Source organism: Lipophrys pholis (genome assembly GCF_963383615.2).
Source record: "Lipophrys pholis genome assembly, chromosome: 16".
NCBI classification, from domain to species: Eukaryota; Metazoa; Chordata; class Actinopteri; order Blenniiformes; family Blenniidae; genus Lipophrys; species Lipophrys pholis.
Window position 1 is genome coordinate 25065891 of NC_137634.1, and position 14056 is coordinate 25079946.

At 41.2% G+C, this 14056-nt stretch overlaps 1 protein-coding gene across 2 annotated transcripts in view; it reads left to right on the forward strand.

Moving 5' to 3' along the window:
* The first annotated feature begins 156 nt into the window (after positions 1-156).
* The window catches only part of gtf2ird1 (GTF2I repeat domain containing 1), a 41704-nt gene continuing 27804 nt past the window's right edge, over positions 157-14056 (forward strand). Inside the window, exons 1-4 of one of the 2 annotated variants that reach the window (XM_080482676.1) lie at positions 157-465; positions 11427-11547; positions 12167-12308; positions 13124-13300. In XM_080482676.1, coding sequence (XP_080338802.1) covers positions 11431-11547; positions 12167-12308; positions 13124-13300 — 436 coding nt within the window. In that variant the 5' untranslated portion in view covers positions 157-465; positions 11427-11430. The remainder of the gene's footprint in view (positions 466-11426; positions 11548-12166; positions 12309-13123; positions 13301-14056) is intronic. The other variant, XM_080482675.1, reaches the window with a different exon arrangement.

A 14056-nucleotide genomic window follows, 5' to 3' on the forward strand; every position in this document is an offset into this window, starting at 1 on the left:
CCTAAAAATAATTCGGATGGTGCTCAGTCTGCAGCCAAGTGGCAGACAGTGATTTGAATAGTAAATAAATACAAATGTGAGCAGGAATCATGTCCATGTTGCTCTCGGGGGTTGTTTTTTTTCCAGAGGTTCCTCCGTTAATCCTGTATGTAAATCGCAGCCAATAGATGCTGTTGTTGAGTTGGGCTGGGATTAGCAGGAGGCGAATGAGTTTCAATTTTACTGGATTACAGAACAAAGAAAGGGGAAAGGGACACCCAGCTCTGTTAAGAGGGAAAAACGGGAATAAAACTTGGGAAAAAACACTCACACATAACAGACAGTCTAGATCGAAGGAGTCGCGATGGTCGGGATTACGATGTTTTAGCGGACGGAGACATTGTGGACGGGATTGTTTCTGATGGATTAAATAAAACCTATTCCGGGATTGACGGCAGCAACAAGGCTATTTAATCGCTAATTAAGGTGAGATTTCGAGATGTCTTTGCGTGTCCGTGCTCGGCTGTGTCGGGTGTTTTCGTGGATCGGGTTTTTTTTCGTGTCCGTTCACGGAGGAATTACAGATTATAGATTAATTTGGGGGGAGGAGATGAAAGGCTAGCCGCTAGCTTAGCATGTGGCTAACGCTGCACGGCTAGTTAGCCTCGTTAGCTCCCGTTAGTTACCTGGTTAGTTAGTTTTCCGTTCAGTTAACGAAGCTGGCTGCTGGTTAACAGTTAACCCGGTCTCAGGTCCACCGTGTCGGTGGGCTGTCGGTTTTATTCACCGTCGGTTTGTTGTCACCGACTGAAGGTGAACCAGCTAGTAAAACAAAAGCCAGCTAAGCTAAACGAGCCAGTAAACGAAACAAAACACCTTTAAACTTCCAACAAAACGGTGAAAAAACCACCAACTAACTGTACTTTATGAACTAGCAACAGAGCTGTTGACCAGTTAATCTAATCTCTGTCTCATCCTCTGCTCCCATTAAAACACACACAAGGTCGGATGTGTGGAAATAAGTAAACTTCACTGATATTTTCTCCACATTTAGCTCAAAGTAACGCTGCAAACTTTACAGTTTTTTATTATTTATTAAGCAGACCGAGGTGGAACTTAAGGTTTTTTTTTTTATTATTATTATTCATACAGCAAAACTTTAGTCCTACCAGACTGCTCCAGCCAGGAAAGACTGGAAAAATAAAATAAATATACTGTGACATATTCAGAAAAATCTAATCATTAAAACTATGGGAGTAGTACACGGATAATTCATCAAAAAAATGCAGGGAAAACACATTACAAAATGCATCAAAAATACCAAGAAAAAGCACAGTTGAAAATACAGGAGAGAGACTCTACAGTTAAAATATAGAAACAAAATCATTAGAAATACTAGAAAAGTACAGGACAAATTCAGCAGTGAAAATATTATAGAATACAGCAAAAAGCACAGTTAAAATGCAGGAGAATGACAGGAAAATAGGCAGTGAAAAATACTGGAAAAAATCATTTAAAATCCTGGAAAAGCTTCAGTAAAAATACAGCTAAAGGACAGGAAAATAATCCAAGTAAAATATTGTAAAAACTGTGAAAAATACATTAAAAACACAAGAAAAAAAATCCTGAAAATAGAATAAAAATGCAGTATAAACGCAGGAAAAATACAGATAAATGTTCAGCAGAACACGGTAAAAAATATAGTAAAACTGCAGTGACAATACAGGAATACTACAGTACAAATACAGCAGAAGTACTGGGAAACAGGAAACAATTATCATAAAAAGACATTCTGTGGAAGAATTTACAGTAAAAGCTCAGGGGAAATATAGTAATAATCCAGCAGGAACATAGTAAAAAATACCTCTCTGATAACAGCAACTGAAGACCAGCTAGTAGAACAAAAGCCACCTTAGCTAAATGAGCAATAAATGACCCCAAACATGTTTACATTTCAACAAAATAGTGTTAAAACCATCAACTAACTGTCTTTTATGAACTAGTAACAGCTGTTAACCAGTTAATCTAATTCCTCTCCTTCTATTAAAACACACACAAGGTCGGATGTGTGGAAATAAGTAAACTTCACTGATATTTTCTCCACATTTAGCTCAAAGTAACGCTGCAAACTTTACAGTTTTATTTTTATTTTTATTAAGCAGACTGGTGGAACTTTTATTATTATTATTCTTATTATTATTATTATTATTATTATTATTATTGTTTATACAGCAGAACTTTCATCCAGTTGGATTTCAGGCTCTTTCCTTTATATTTTATCATTTGCACCTTTTCTTCTTTTATATTCAGTTTAAAATTGTAGGTATTTACTTTGTAGTCACCTGTAATCTGAATTCAATGTTTCTCTGGACAGATCTTCAACAGAAGGAACTCCAGCAACAATACTATACAGCCAGGAAAGATATTGGAAAAATTCAATAAGAATACAGGAACGATGAATAGAAATACTGGAAAAGTACAGCAAAAATGCAGGGACAACGGAGTACAAAAATGAAGCAAACATACAGCAAAAAAAAGACATTAATAATGTAGGAAAAAGACAGGAAAACATAGTTACAAGTACAGGAACAATGCGGGAGAAAAATTGAAAAAATACAGTGAAAATCAGGAAAAGTGCAAAATATAGGACAAACATAAAAAAAATGCATGAAAAATATTGTTAAAATGCAGTAAAATCAGGAAAAATACAGTTAAAATTCAGCAAAACGCAGTCAAAAAATACATTAAACACAGTGAAAATTAAGTATATATACAGGGAAATAGAGTAAAAACAACATTGAAAATTGAGTAAAACGTACAGTAAAAACATAAGGAAAATATAATCAGAATCCAGGGAAATCATAGTAAAAAGACATCTCTGACAACATGAAATTCAAGGGTCCATCTTCTAAGAAAAGAACTTCCTGTGGAAGAACAATTTTTACTTAAATGCATTTTGAATTTCATGATGTACTGGGATCTAAATTCTTCCTAAAGCTCCTACAAAACTAAGAGAATCTAATGCCTACGAAATAACCAGTCAAAATTCAAAAGTATAACTCATTGAAAACAGTCATATGGTAACTTCTCAGACATAATACGGCCAATAGAAAACAATTGTTTATTTCTATATCATGAGCAGCTGCATGGTTTTCCAACCTTTAGAATGCTTTGAGATGAATGATGCCATAATCTTTGCCCATAGTAAGTGTAATAATAATAACATGGAGGTATCTGTTAAATTACATTGACATTATTGAAGGCATATCAAAGGCTTGTTTACACAACTTCAAGTGAAAACATAAAGCTTTTGTTGGGTTTTTAGTGTCCGTTTACATGACAATGGTGCTCGCAGGTACTGGAAATGCAAACTTGCTCCTAAACTGGAATTATTAGAAAATGCTTCAACTCCGTCTTTGTGTAGATGTTGGAAACTTTGCCACTGGTCATAGGCACTCCGCCCGCAGTAAACAGTTGATTTGCACATGCTCAGTAGATGGGCAATCTGAACAATCTCCTGGGACTTGGTAGTTTTATAGTCGACAGTCACCATAATAACAATCCAACTTGGTCGTCTGTCCACCAGAATGTCCGCGTACGATTGTCTGTGTATTGTTAATGTTTATTGCATGTTGTTCTCTGCTGCATGTGTCTGTGGTTCCATTATGAAAACAATCAACAGAAACCAACTAGTGGCCCAACATGAAAACTACATCTTTTTCAGTCGTAATGCCATTTCCGCTGGAAACAGACATAATTTTGAGAATGTGGCCATTTAAACATGAACTTTTCTGAAACGAAAATGCAAAAACGTTGCATTTTTTTCTTGAAATGTCGTATTAATGGGGCCTAAAAAATATCACTGCAAGTATGAGGAATAAAAGATTTTTCGGAGGTAATGTGGACATAAAAGTAATTTTACTTGAGGTTGAGAAATGTTTTCAAAGACTTTTTTGTTACTTTATTGTTAAATAGTTTTTTTATTGGCTTTAGTATCGGTAGCTACCGCATGGAAAAGGTTAAAAACAGATTGTGTTCACAGCCACACAATATCCGGTTCGAGTTTGCATATTTCTTGTCCTTTTGTGTGTTAAGAAAGTTTAATGAGTTGCATTATCTGGTTTTTAAACTCAAAAAATTCTGTGAATCAGAACTAAAGAGCTAATCGGTTTAATCCGTAACACAATCCGAATTATTCCACATTTTCTCCCCTCCTGTTAAAATACCCAACTCTTAATTTACCACATAAACCTTCATATATCAGCCTATCTTCTTGGTATTTAGCTGGTTTCCCTCACAGCAGTGATAAAAACCTGAACATGGGCCACGACAAAGGCCTGCAGCTTCAGTCACGGGGCGTAAGCAAAGGGATTAGCCATTTTTTTTCTACATCTAATGATAAGTTAAATAAAGTCTGTCACACCACACCCTGCTTTATGTAAGTTTGCAGTCCTACTTTTGTTTTCCTTCCTTCTAGAAATCCACAGTGGGGTTGGAATATGGTCGGGAGTGCACGTTGTCATATATCTTGGTGCTAAACAAATATCGCATCTTATTTATTGAGAAACCGAAGGTCTTGCGGGCTTTTCTCCAAATCGCTCTTCTTTTACATAACTCTGGTAATGAGGCTGCGTGGGTACGTTTCGACAGCAGGTGACATCTGTCTGACCCTCCTCTCTATTCCTATACATGAATCAGAAGCAGCTGTGAAGAGCTTGGATACATCGTCAGGGTTCGATCTGAATGGATTAACCTGTTGCGTCTGTTTACGACGCCAAACAAACGGTTTGGATTTGAATAACGTTAGCCGTGGGCGTGCACCAAACCCAAAGAAAACCCAGATCCACCTCAGAACAGCGTCGAAACCCCGTCAATATTTATTGCTGTGGATTTTAGTTTGTGCAGTTGTTAACCTCGACGAGCTGAATGCTCGCTTCCTGTTAGCTATAGCCGTCGACCTGAGCTCGGTGCCAGCTCGCTGGACTAATTGGAAACACGTCTGTTTGGAGCGGGGTGTTTCATGTTCTTGAAGATCACAACAGGTTGCCACATCTTCGGGATATAACATTTCCTCCAGCTTAAGAAAGGTCTCATAGGTTCCTTCTTTACTTTTCAGCGTGTACACTATTTAAGACCACAGCGGTTTGAGTGAAAATACATAGTTTTTGCATTTTTGTTTCAGAAACTTTCACATTTACACAGAAACAGCAGAAATGTTGAAAGTAATGTGCTTGGCATGCAAGGCCACAAATTGGTGCTGTTGGTTGTTGTTGGTTCTGTTTTTGTTTTTGTCCGAGTAAACCCATGAGCCTCCGTTCTCTGTGACACGGCTCAGAAAACATTCTCATTGTGAACAGCAGCGTCCAGCTCCTGCTGAATCTCATCCTCTCCTGTTACTGAGAGGAGCGTCTGCACCTCGTCGGAGCACCAGGGGGCAGTGTAGCGACTGCATTTCAATAAATCCGAGTTACCAAAACAACCTGTGTGCACAAAATGCCATATGTAAACAACAACGGGAGGCTTGTCCAGAGTGACGATCGTCACTACCAATCAGCAGACTGCTGCGTTGTCGCTCCTCCTGATGGGATCTGGTCCGTTGTGCTAGGTACCCCAACGGTGGAGTGACTGTTGTTTCGGTACCATCCGCAACTTTTGTCAGTGTCCCTCCCCATCCCGTCCCGGCACATTCTGCATGGTGGGACCACGGCTTTATTGTCAATCTCCTGAGCATGTGCACAACTAGTCACTAAGGCCGTGGTGCACATGGGCAGTTGCAGCATTTAAAGTTGTGTTTTCTCCTATTTCCATAGAGAGCTTTTCCTAAAACTTGTTTTCTCAGTGGCCCCAATCATCGTTCTGCTGTAAACAGACGAACGACAGTTCATCATGGCTTAATCTTCCCACTGAGTGATAACTGTACACTGAAAGTACAAATTTAAGTCCTAATGAATAATGCAGTTGTAGTTATGGTTGTGTTTTTTAATTGTTACGATTTTATTAACTTCGATCTGTCCACAGGGACGAAAACTTCTTCGTTTACAAAGACATTTCCATGCACACAAAACTGCGTTATGAAAAGTGACGAACCCCCTCGAAAAATGCTGTAGCTTTTATTCCAGGACCGCGGGAAGATTCGGGGTTGTGGAGATGCTGTCATCTGATCTGAAAACCTAACCTCATGACAACCTCTAAATCAGGGGTCCCCTCGGTCCTCGAGAGCCCCTGTCCTGCAGGGTTTAGCTCCTCCCAGTTGCAGCACACCTGATTGCAATGAGCGGCTCATTATTGGGCTTTTCCACAACCTTGGTGATGACATCATCATTAGACTCAGGTATGCTGAAGCAGGGAGAGAACCAAAACATGCAGTACAGGGGCCCTCCAGGACCGGGGGTGGAGACCCCTGCTCTAAGGTCTCGTGTCCCCTGAAGAGTTCACAAGGTTGACGGGACACGTCGAGTCTGAATCCACGGCGTCGGGATGCTAAATGCTAACCCTCTCGAGTACTCCACCAGCTTTTAAAATACAAATAATGTCATTGGAGATTGTAATTAAGGCTTCAAAGAGCTCTTAATACGCACAATGTTTAAAGAACTTCACAGCAAGCTGTGCTCTGCAGTTTTATCGCAGTGAGACTAGCTAACTTGTCTTAATTAAGAATTCTGTTCATTGAACAGAAGAATTATTTACCAGGAACGTCCTTAGTTTCAAGATGCAAAACTGTGCCCCCCCCCCCACGTCTTCTTTAAGTTTGTTCTTGTGCCTTTCTTTGTCTCATTCTGGTCAGTAAACATCTTCATTGCATTAGAGGTCATTCTGGGCCTCTCTCAGCTGGGTTTATTAGATTTTCTTAAAGGTTAGCTCCAAATGGCTCTCCCACAGCCTGCCCAGAGCTTGAAAATGCAGGAAAATCCCTTCAAAGACGTTTACGTCATAGCAAGACAACCACCAAAGAAAAAGTGAAGGCTCCTTCTTCTATTTTGCTATGATCAATCATCTGGTTTTAAAAAAAAACACAACAGCAAGCAACACAAAAAGAAATACAAAAAATTGTGTTAATCTGTCATGGGGTTGCCAGATTAATCTTTTCCTATGTAACGCTGTGGAGTATGCAAACCGAAAGACTGAAACTAAATGACCGAATCCTGGATGTTAAAGAAAACCTTTAGCTTCCACTGAAGAGGGGTTTTTTGGCCGCTTTTTTGCGGGCCGGGAGAATAAATGAGCTTTTGTCAAAGTAAGTATCTGGATGAAATCATGGTGAATGGTCCTGGCATGTCCACAAAGTTTGCGTCATTCACTATCAACAAAGCGACTGTGGGATTTGCATCAAAGGATCTTTCTTTCTTTTCTTCTTTTCTTTTTTTTTTTTTTTTTTATAGCGCTGTAATAGCTCTCATGGGGCATTGTGCATCGCTTTATTTATGGACGGCGTTCCACTCTGAACTATTCAATATTCAGTGAGAACCATAACGGCACTGTGACATTATGCTGGAGCTTCCTCTTGCAAAGCAATTGACATGGCATTATCCCGAGCCTCTGCTTATCCCCGCCGCTCTCCTCCTCGCCACTTCCTCTGCCTTTTAAATATGTGAGGGAAGGAGGCCATCTATTTCGAGGCCATAATAATTTAGGAGGGGGCTAATGTTTGCTGTGTCCTCAGGGGAGGCGGATTTAGATGGCCAATAGACTTGGCACGTTGAGACTGGTGCAGCTGAACCCACCACGCCCTCCCTCCCTCCCTCCCTCCCTCCCTCCCTCCCTCCCTCGCTCCCTCTCTGCCTGGTGTCTCTCCACCTCTCTGTCCTCTCTCTATTGAGTCCGTGGTTTGGGCTTGCCAGAGGCTAGTATAATGGTTCCCAGTGTCTGGAGAGATTAAAGGCCAGAGCTGCATTGTTCAAATGCCCCGAGATTAGTTTCCAAGGAGACGGGTTTCAGTTGCCATGAGAACATAGTGCCTGGCTTTAGCCGAGCCGTTTCCCTTTAACACTTCCTGTCCATTTGTCTCTTTACTTCCATTCACAGGCTTGTTGTTTGGACTCGGGTTGATCGTGTTGTATCTAAAGTGTCCAACATTTGTTTTGTTGGGAATGTGTCAGTGAAGAATTGAGACAAATATTTTGATACCAACTCCCCAATAGCTGTTTGGTCCTATATATTTGTAAAATTCCCAAAGGAGCTGTCCCACAGAATGACAAATATCTGTTAAAAATACTGTTGGTTGTGAGCAAGAAGGCAATCACAAGAAATTGGGGTAAAGCAGCATCACCAACAAAACATCAGTGGCAAAAGCTTGTAGAAGAAATCGTCTTGATGACTTTGGTTTGTATTTATCTTTGTATATGAAAGTTGCTTTTCTATAAGGATTTAAGTGCAACAACAGTGAACACCATTCAGCCATAACATGTTGAACCCTGTGAATCTGCTATTTGTCGTGGTTCCTGTTGGTGGGTTGTATATATGAAGCTGCAAGTGAATATTTGGTTCTTGGACTGTTATCTGTCAAGAATGTTTCAAGGAAGAACAAGAAGAAGGTACTTGGAGAGTGCATACCTCTGCCTGGCTGGACAATATTTCCCCTCCCTATTATTATTTTATATATTGTCCCCTCCCTATATGTAAACGTGTGTCATCCAGACTTCTTTCCTCTTCTGTTCATGAATAATCAGCCTTCCACAGTTCATTAAAATCCATTCATACACTGAAAAAAGAAAATTGTTGGACCAACTTAATTGAACTGTTTCAATTGGTAACGTCAAAATGAATCAAGTTCTTCAAAATTAAGTTAATGACTTAGATTAAGTTGGAAGAACTTGATTGATTTATGTTAGTTGAAGCTATTCAATTAAGCAGCTCCAACTATTTCCAACAATTGTATTCAGTGTAATTTCTCCATACTTTCAAAGACCAAATTCTTCTTCTGGGTCCAAGATATGACTCGGTATCACCCAAAATGTAATCCCTTCTTCCCCGTCCCAATATCTGTTAGCCTCTCAATTCTTATTAAAATCCACTCTCAAGTTTTTGACTTATACTTTTAACCAACCAAACAACCATTGGTGGCGCTTTGTACAACATCTATGATGGAGAAGCTTGACATTTCTTCAAGAAACCTGAACTTTTTGAAATTTAAGATATCTGAAACCTTAAATATGTTTTCATGGTTTGTGATGTTTTTAATACTTTTGTTTGATAGCGAGCCAAGAATCACATCCAACTGTTAACTGCAGAAGTCTGGTGAAGTCCACAATTTGTCAGATCAGGTTTGTTATGACAGAAGAAGTATCCAGGTGGTCCTAATGTTTTGGCTGATTGGCTGTACCTATAGTCGTGTTGGAAATTTGAGCTCATTTCTGTAATCTCAAGTCAATATTACTTGTCTTGCACCATCTGTCAAGCGGAGAGCGTAAAAGTGCTCATGTGACGTCCTCCGAGTGCTCCAATTATCCTCGATTGACAAGGGCAAACCGCACATTCCTGATTTTCACCGGATCCCGCTCTGAGCCGGCTCTCGGGATGGAGACGTCTGTCAGCCGATCCATCTTTTTCCTTAATGGATTAGCGTGACATTTTGTACTGGCAGTCGGGGTCCCCAGAGGATGTGCCCCTCTGACTTTTGTGATCCCCCCCCAGTACCACTCTGAAGACTCTCTTTTCCCCAAAGTGAAGGTGAAATGTGTGAGCGGTGTCTGGCAGCCGGGCTGGAGGATGGATCTACCTTGGCTTCAGTGCTCCACAGCGTCCCGGAGGAGCTGAAGAGAGGTGGCAGAGCAGAGAGAGCAGAGAGAGGACAAGTGGGATGTGGAAAACCAGAGCAGGACGGCACACAGGACATTTCAAAAGGAGGAGAAGCCTTTGGATATCAGACACAAACGTTCTCGTTCGCTCTTCTTTGTGTTCTGAGCAGATACACCAAGCGACAATGATACTAAAGTCACTAAAACTTCATTGTAGCAAATCACAGTTGATCTTTAAGCCATTTTTTTTTCTTTTGTTCTCATGAATAGATTGTTTCTCTCATTGTTTACATGACAACGTCTTCAAGTGAAAACACAAAACTTTCTAAGCTTTTTGGCCGTCTGTTTACACTGGGAATGCAACTTTTTGAAAACCGTTCGACTCCATTTCTGTGAAAACGGTGAAAATGCAACTTCAATAGTCCATCTTCTCCTTTTATTTTGACAGTCACCGTAATAACAATCCAACTTGGTCGCCTGTCCACCAGAATTCATCATGTTGCCCCCTTGTTGAGGTTTAGAGCAAATTGTTCCCTGCTGCATGTGTGTGTGGTTTCATTACAAAAGCAACCAGCACCAACTAGTCGTCTGGTATCCTAACTACATCGTCATGACCTTGCCGTGGAAACGCAAAACTTTCCTGAAACGAAAACGAAGTGTTTTTACTTGTAACTTTGTGTAAACGGGGCTTAAACTGTGAAATAGCCTTCACTGTATTTTCATCCAGTAAAGTTTTCTATTTTCAGACTTTGTAATGCTGCGCGCGCGTGTGTGTGTGTGTGTGTGTGTGTGTGTGTGTGTGTGTGTGTGTGTGTGTGTGTGTGTGTGTGTGTGTGTGTGTGTGTGTGTGTGTGTGTGTGTGTGTGTGTGTGTGTGTGTGTGTGTGTGTGTGTGTGTGTGTGTGTGTGTGTGTGTGTGTGTGTGTGTGTGTGTGTGTGTGTGTGTGTGTGTGTGTGTGCTTTCATTACAAAACAGCGACAACTTGTGGCCTGGCATGGGAACAACGTCTTTTTCAATGTTTCTGAAGTTTCTGTGTAAACATCGTTTTCAAGACACAGTCGTGTGTGTCTAAAAACTTTACTGAAATGAAACGCCAAAATGAGTTTTCACGAGACGGAGGCTCAGTAATGCTCCGACGGAAGGTTAGTGCGTGTTTCTCTGATGCTGGCACACGGGTTCAGTTATGGTCGGGTTAAAAACTCTAATAGCAGAGTTTCCTTCAGACTGAAGTGTGTTTATCTCAGCATGACTTTTGGGTGGAAACTATTGGAAATATGTCAGTTTTTGTGCTGATTGCGCCATTTTCCTGCCTTGTGCATATAATGTTAATGTCATTAACGTATGATTCGTTTTTCATTCCCAACTTGTAGGAGTAGAAACTGTGAGCTACTATATTTCATTAGTTATGTGGGATATATTGGGAGTAAATCTGTATATTTATTGCAAATAAATATAACAGTTCCTCAAAAAACAAGAATAAATGTACAATAAATTAATTCGGTGTGTGTCAGTACTTCAACCTGATAGTACTTTTAACTGTGGTTCCTTTCTCGGTCTCCCAGCCTCTTGGTTCTGATTCATGCTCTGAAGAACAACTTTAAAGTCGAACTCTGATGTGAGCCCTTGAATGAGCCTTCAGATGCATGTGCAGGATGTGATCGGTGTCGCGCCGGATCCATCTGACCAAGCCTCTCCGTCTTTCCCCCCCCGCAGAGGCATGGCTCAGATGAGGAAGCTGGCGTGCGACGGCATCAGGACGAACTCCCGCGGCGAGCCGCTGGTGTCGGCCCGGCAGGAGATCCTCACCAGCCTGGTGTCTGCCCTCGACTCGGTGGTACGTTGAAGAGCAGCGACGAAAGACATTCACACTGAAGTCTGCAGGAACTTTGCAGCATTAAAAAATCAAGAGTATTCAAGTTTCAAAATGTAGTTTTCCCACAGCAATGAAAAACAATGTTACGTTGCTCATTGATTGATAACGAACAGTCGGACCAACATCAGTGTCTTGCTCAAAGGCACTTTGACAGGGTGAGACGGGCGATGAAACCGCCAACCTTTGAATCAGACAACAACCGAATCTACCTGCCTCAAGAAAGAAAAAATGACGTTTTAAATACAATTAAAAAAAGATGAAGTTTGTCTTAAGGATCATACACTGTTATTTTATATTTTTTTATGTTTCATTACCTACTACAACAGTAAGTATTGGAGCGTCTTACTGGCCAGTTTTGGCCCACAGGCCTTATGTTGGACACTCCTGCTCTACCTAGCAAATGTGTGTTAAGGCTGTTGATGCTTTTGGATCCCAATAGTTGTTAACAACATTTCTTAATAGGAAATTCCTTCAAAAGTCCAAAATCACCCAGATTTAGTGCTTTATAGGTATGTTCCTTCATATTTCTCACTCCTGTCAATGACTCTGAGTTTGAACCCCCCGTCCTCTCGTCCCACAGTGCATGGCGATGTCTAAGCTGAACGCGGAGGTGGCGTGCGTCACCGTGCACGAGGACAGCGTGATCGCCGTCGGCACAGAGAAGGGCAGAGTGTTCCTCAACTCCAGGAGGGAAATCCAGACAGACTTCTACAAGTTTTGCCGTGAGCTCCCCTCTAAATCCCTTTTAGTCTCTTCAATAATTGATTTGCGTTGGAGCATTGATCGCTTTTCGCTGCAGCTCAAAGGCGTTTTTGTAAAAATCCACTCGCGTCCCCGTCGGGTTTCGGCAGATTCAGCCAAAAGCTTCAACAACTGCTGCAGCTGGCAGTTTCACTCAATATTAAATCGTGAGAAATAATCACATTAACAAAACAGTCACAATCTCACATTTTTGCCTTTTCGCTGATAAAACGATATACCAACAAACTGTCGGCTTCATCAAAGCAGAGCTGGTGCGTTCTGCACGTTGTCGCCACTCTGGAGCAGCGGAGAAAGCCTCGGCTCGTTTGGAGGACACGTGTTTAAGTTTGCAGAGTCTACTTATTGAATGTGCTCCTGAAGTGTTGCTCAGCAGCCAGTAGTCGGAGCTGTTGAGCCGTCAAACGTCGGCCGTGTGATTAAGAACTTAAAAGAAATAAAGTCTTCTGATTCCAGGTAGCTATCCTTCAGCCCCAACAAATGAGCAAGAAGACCTGCACCGAATTCCTTCGCGTTGTCTTTTTAATTGCTCTCTGTGAGAGATTATTTACATTTATCTCGGCACAGTATCGTGAAAACAAGTTGTTCATTTTATAGGGCGCGATTTCTCAAAAGCTGACGTGTTCATTACTCCTCACAACAAGCCTCTCGATCATTGGTTTGTTTATTTAACCGAAAGAAAGTTAACTTCTTTACAATTGTCATTATCTCAGCCTGCCATCGTTTCAGACGTTAATGCTCATTTAAAGTTGAATCCTCTCCTCCTTGCTGGCTTCAGGGGCGCCGTGCCTGCCGAACCTGAGCGCTGTAAACGCAAATACCAAAGACCAGGAGGGAGATCTCACCAAGCTGAGTAAAGACGGTGAACACGGGAAGCCCAGAGCTCCGTCGGACGCCCAGTCCAACATCTTCGTCCTGAGGAAGATGGTGGAGGAAGTCTTCACTGTGCTTTACAGTAAGAAGACACCAAACACTGAGCAGATTTCTCCCAACCTTCATTACAGTGCTAAAGTATGCAAACATACTCACAGTGCAGTGATAAATCCTATTTAGCCGCCTTTATTTGTGATGAGACGTGGAAAATGTATGATTTTGGTCAGTTTTCAGTTTTCCAACAGATTTTATTTGTTAAAAAAAACCATCATGCAGTGTTATTTTAATTCTATACATCCTTACTGGAGCTGTCGCAGCATCAGGTATTCACTCCAGGAATATCACGATAACAATCCATCAAAGTCACGTTTCAACTGTTTTGGGATTTTTGTTGTCCTTTTTCTGCAAAAACACAAAGTTTGATCGATTTATTTGTCTCAGATCTCGTTTCCACAACAACATTTCTAGTGAAAACGCAAAGTTTCAAATTTACATGGCAACGTTTTGAAAACGACGTCCTCTTCCACAGAAAACCATGTAGTTTGCATGTCGGGCCACTAGTGGGTGCTGTTGTTTGTGTTTGTAGTGAAACCACACACACACACACACGGGCGCGCAGACAACTATTTACCACATTCTTATGTGCAGTACCAGTGTCTCAGAAAACCTGCGTTTCCACAGAGTCGGAGCGTTTTCAAAAAGTCGTGTTCTCAGTGGCTCCGAGCAACGTTGTGACGTGAACAAACACCCAAAACGCTATGAAAGTTTTACGTTTTCACTTGAAACCGTTGCCGTGTCTTAGAAACGCGGTTTCGGGCAGCGTCCCCGGCGTTGCTGC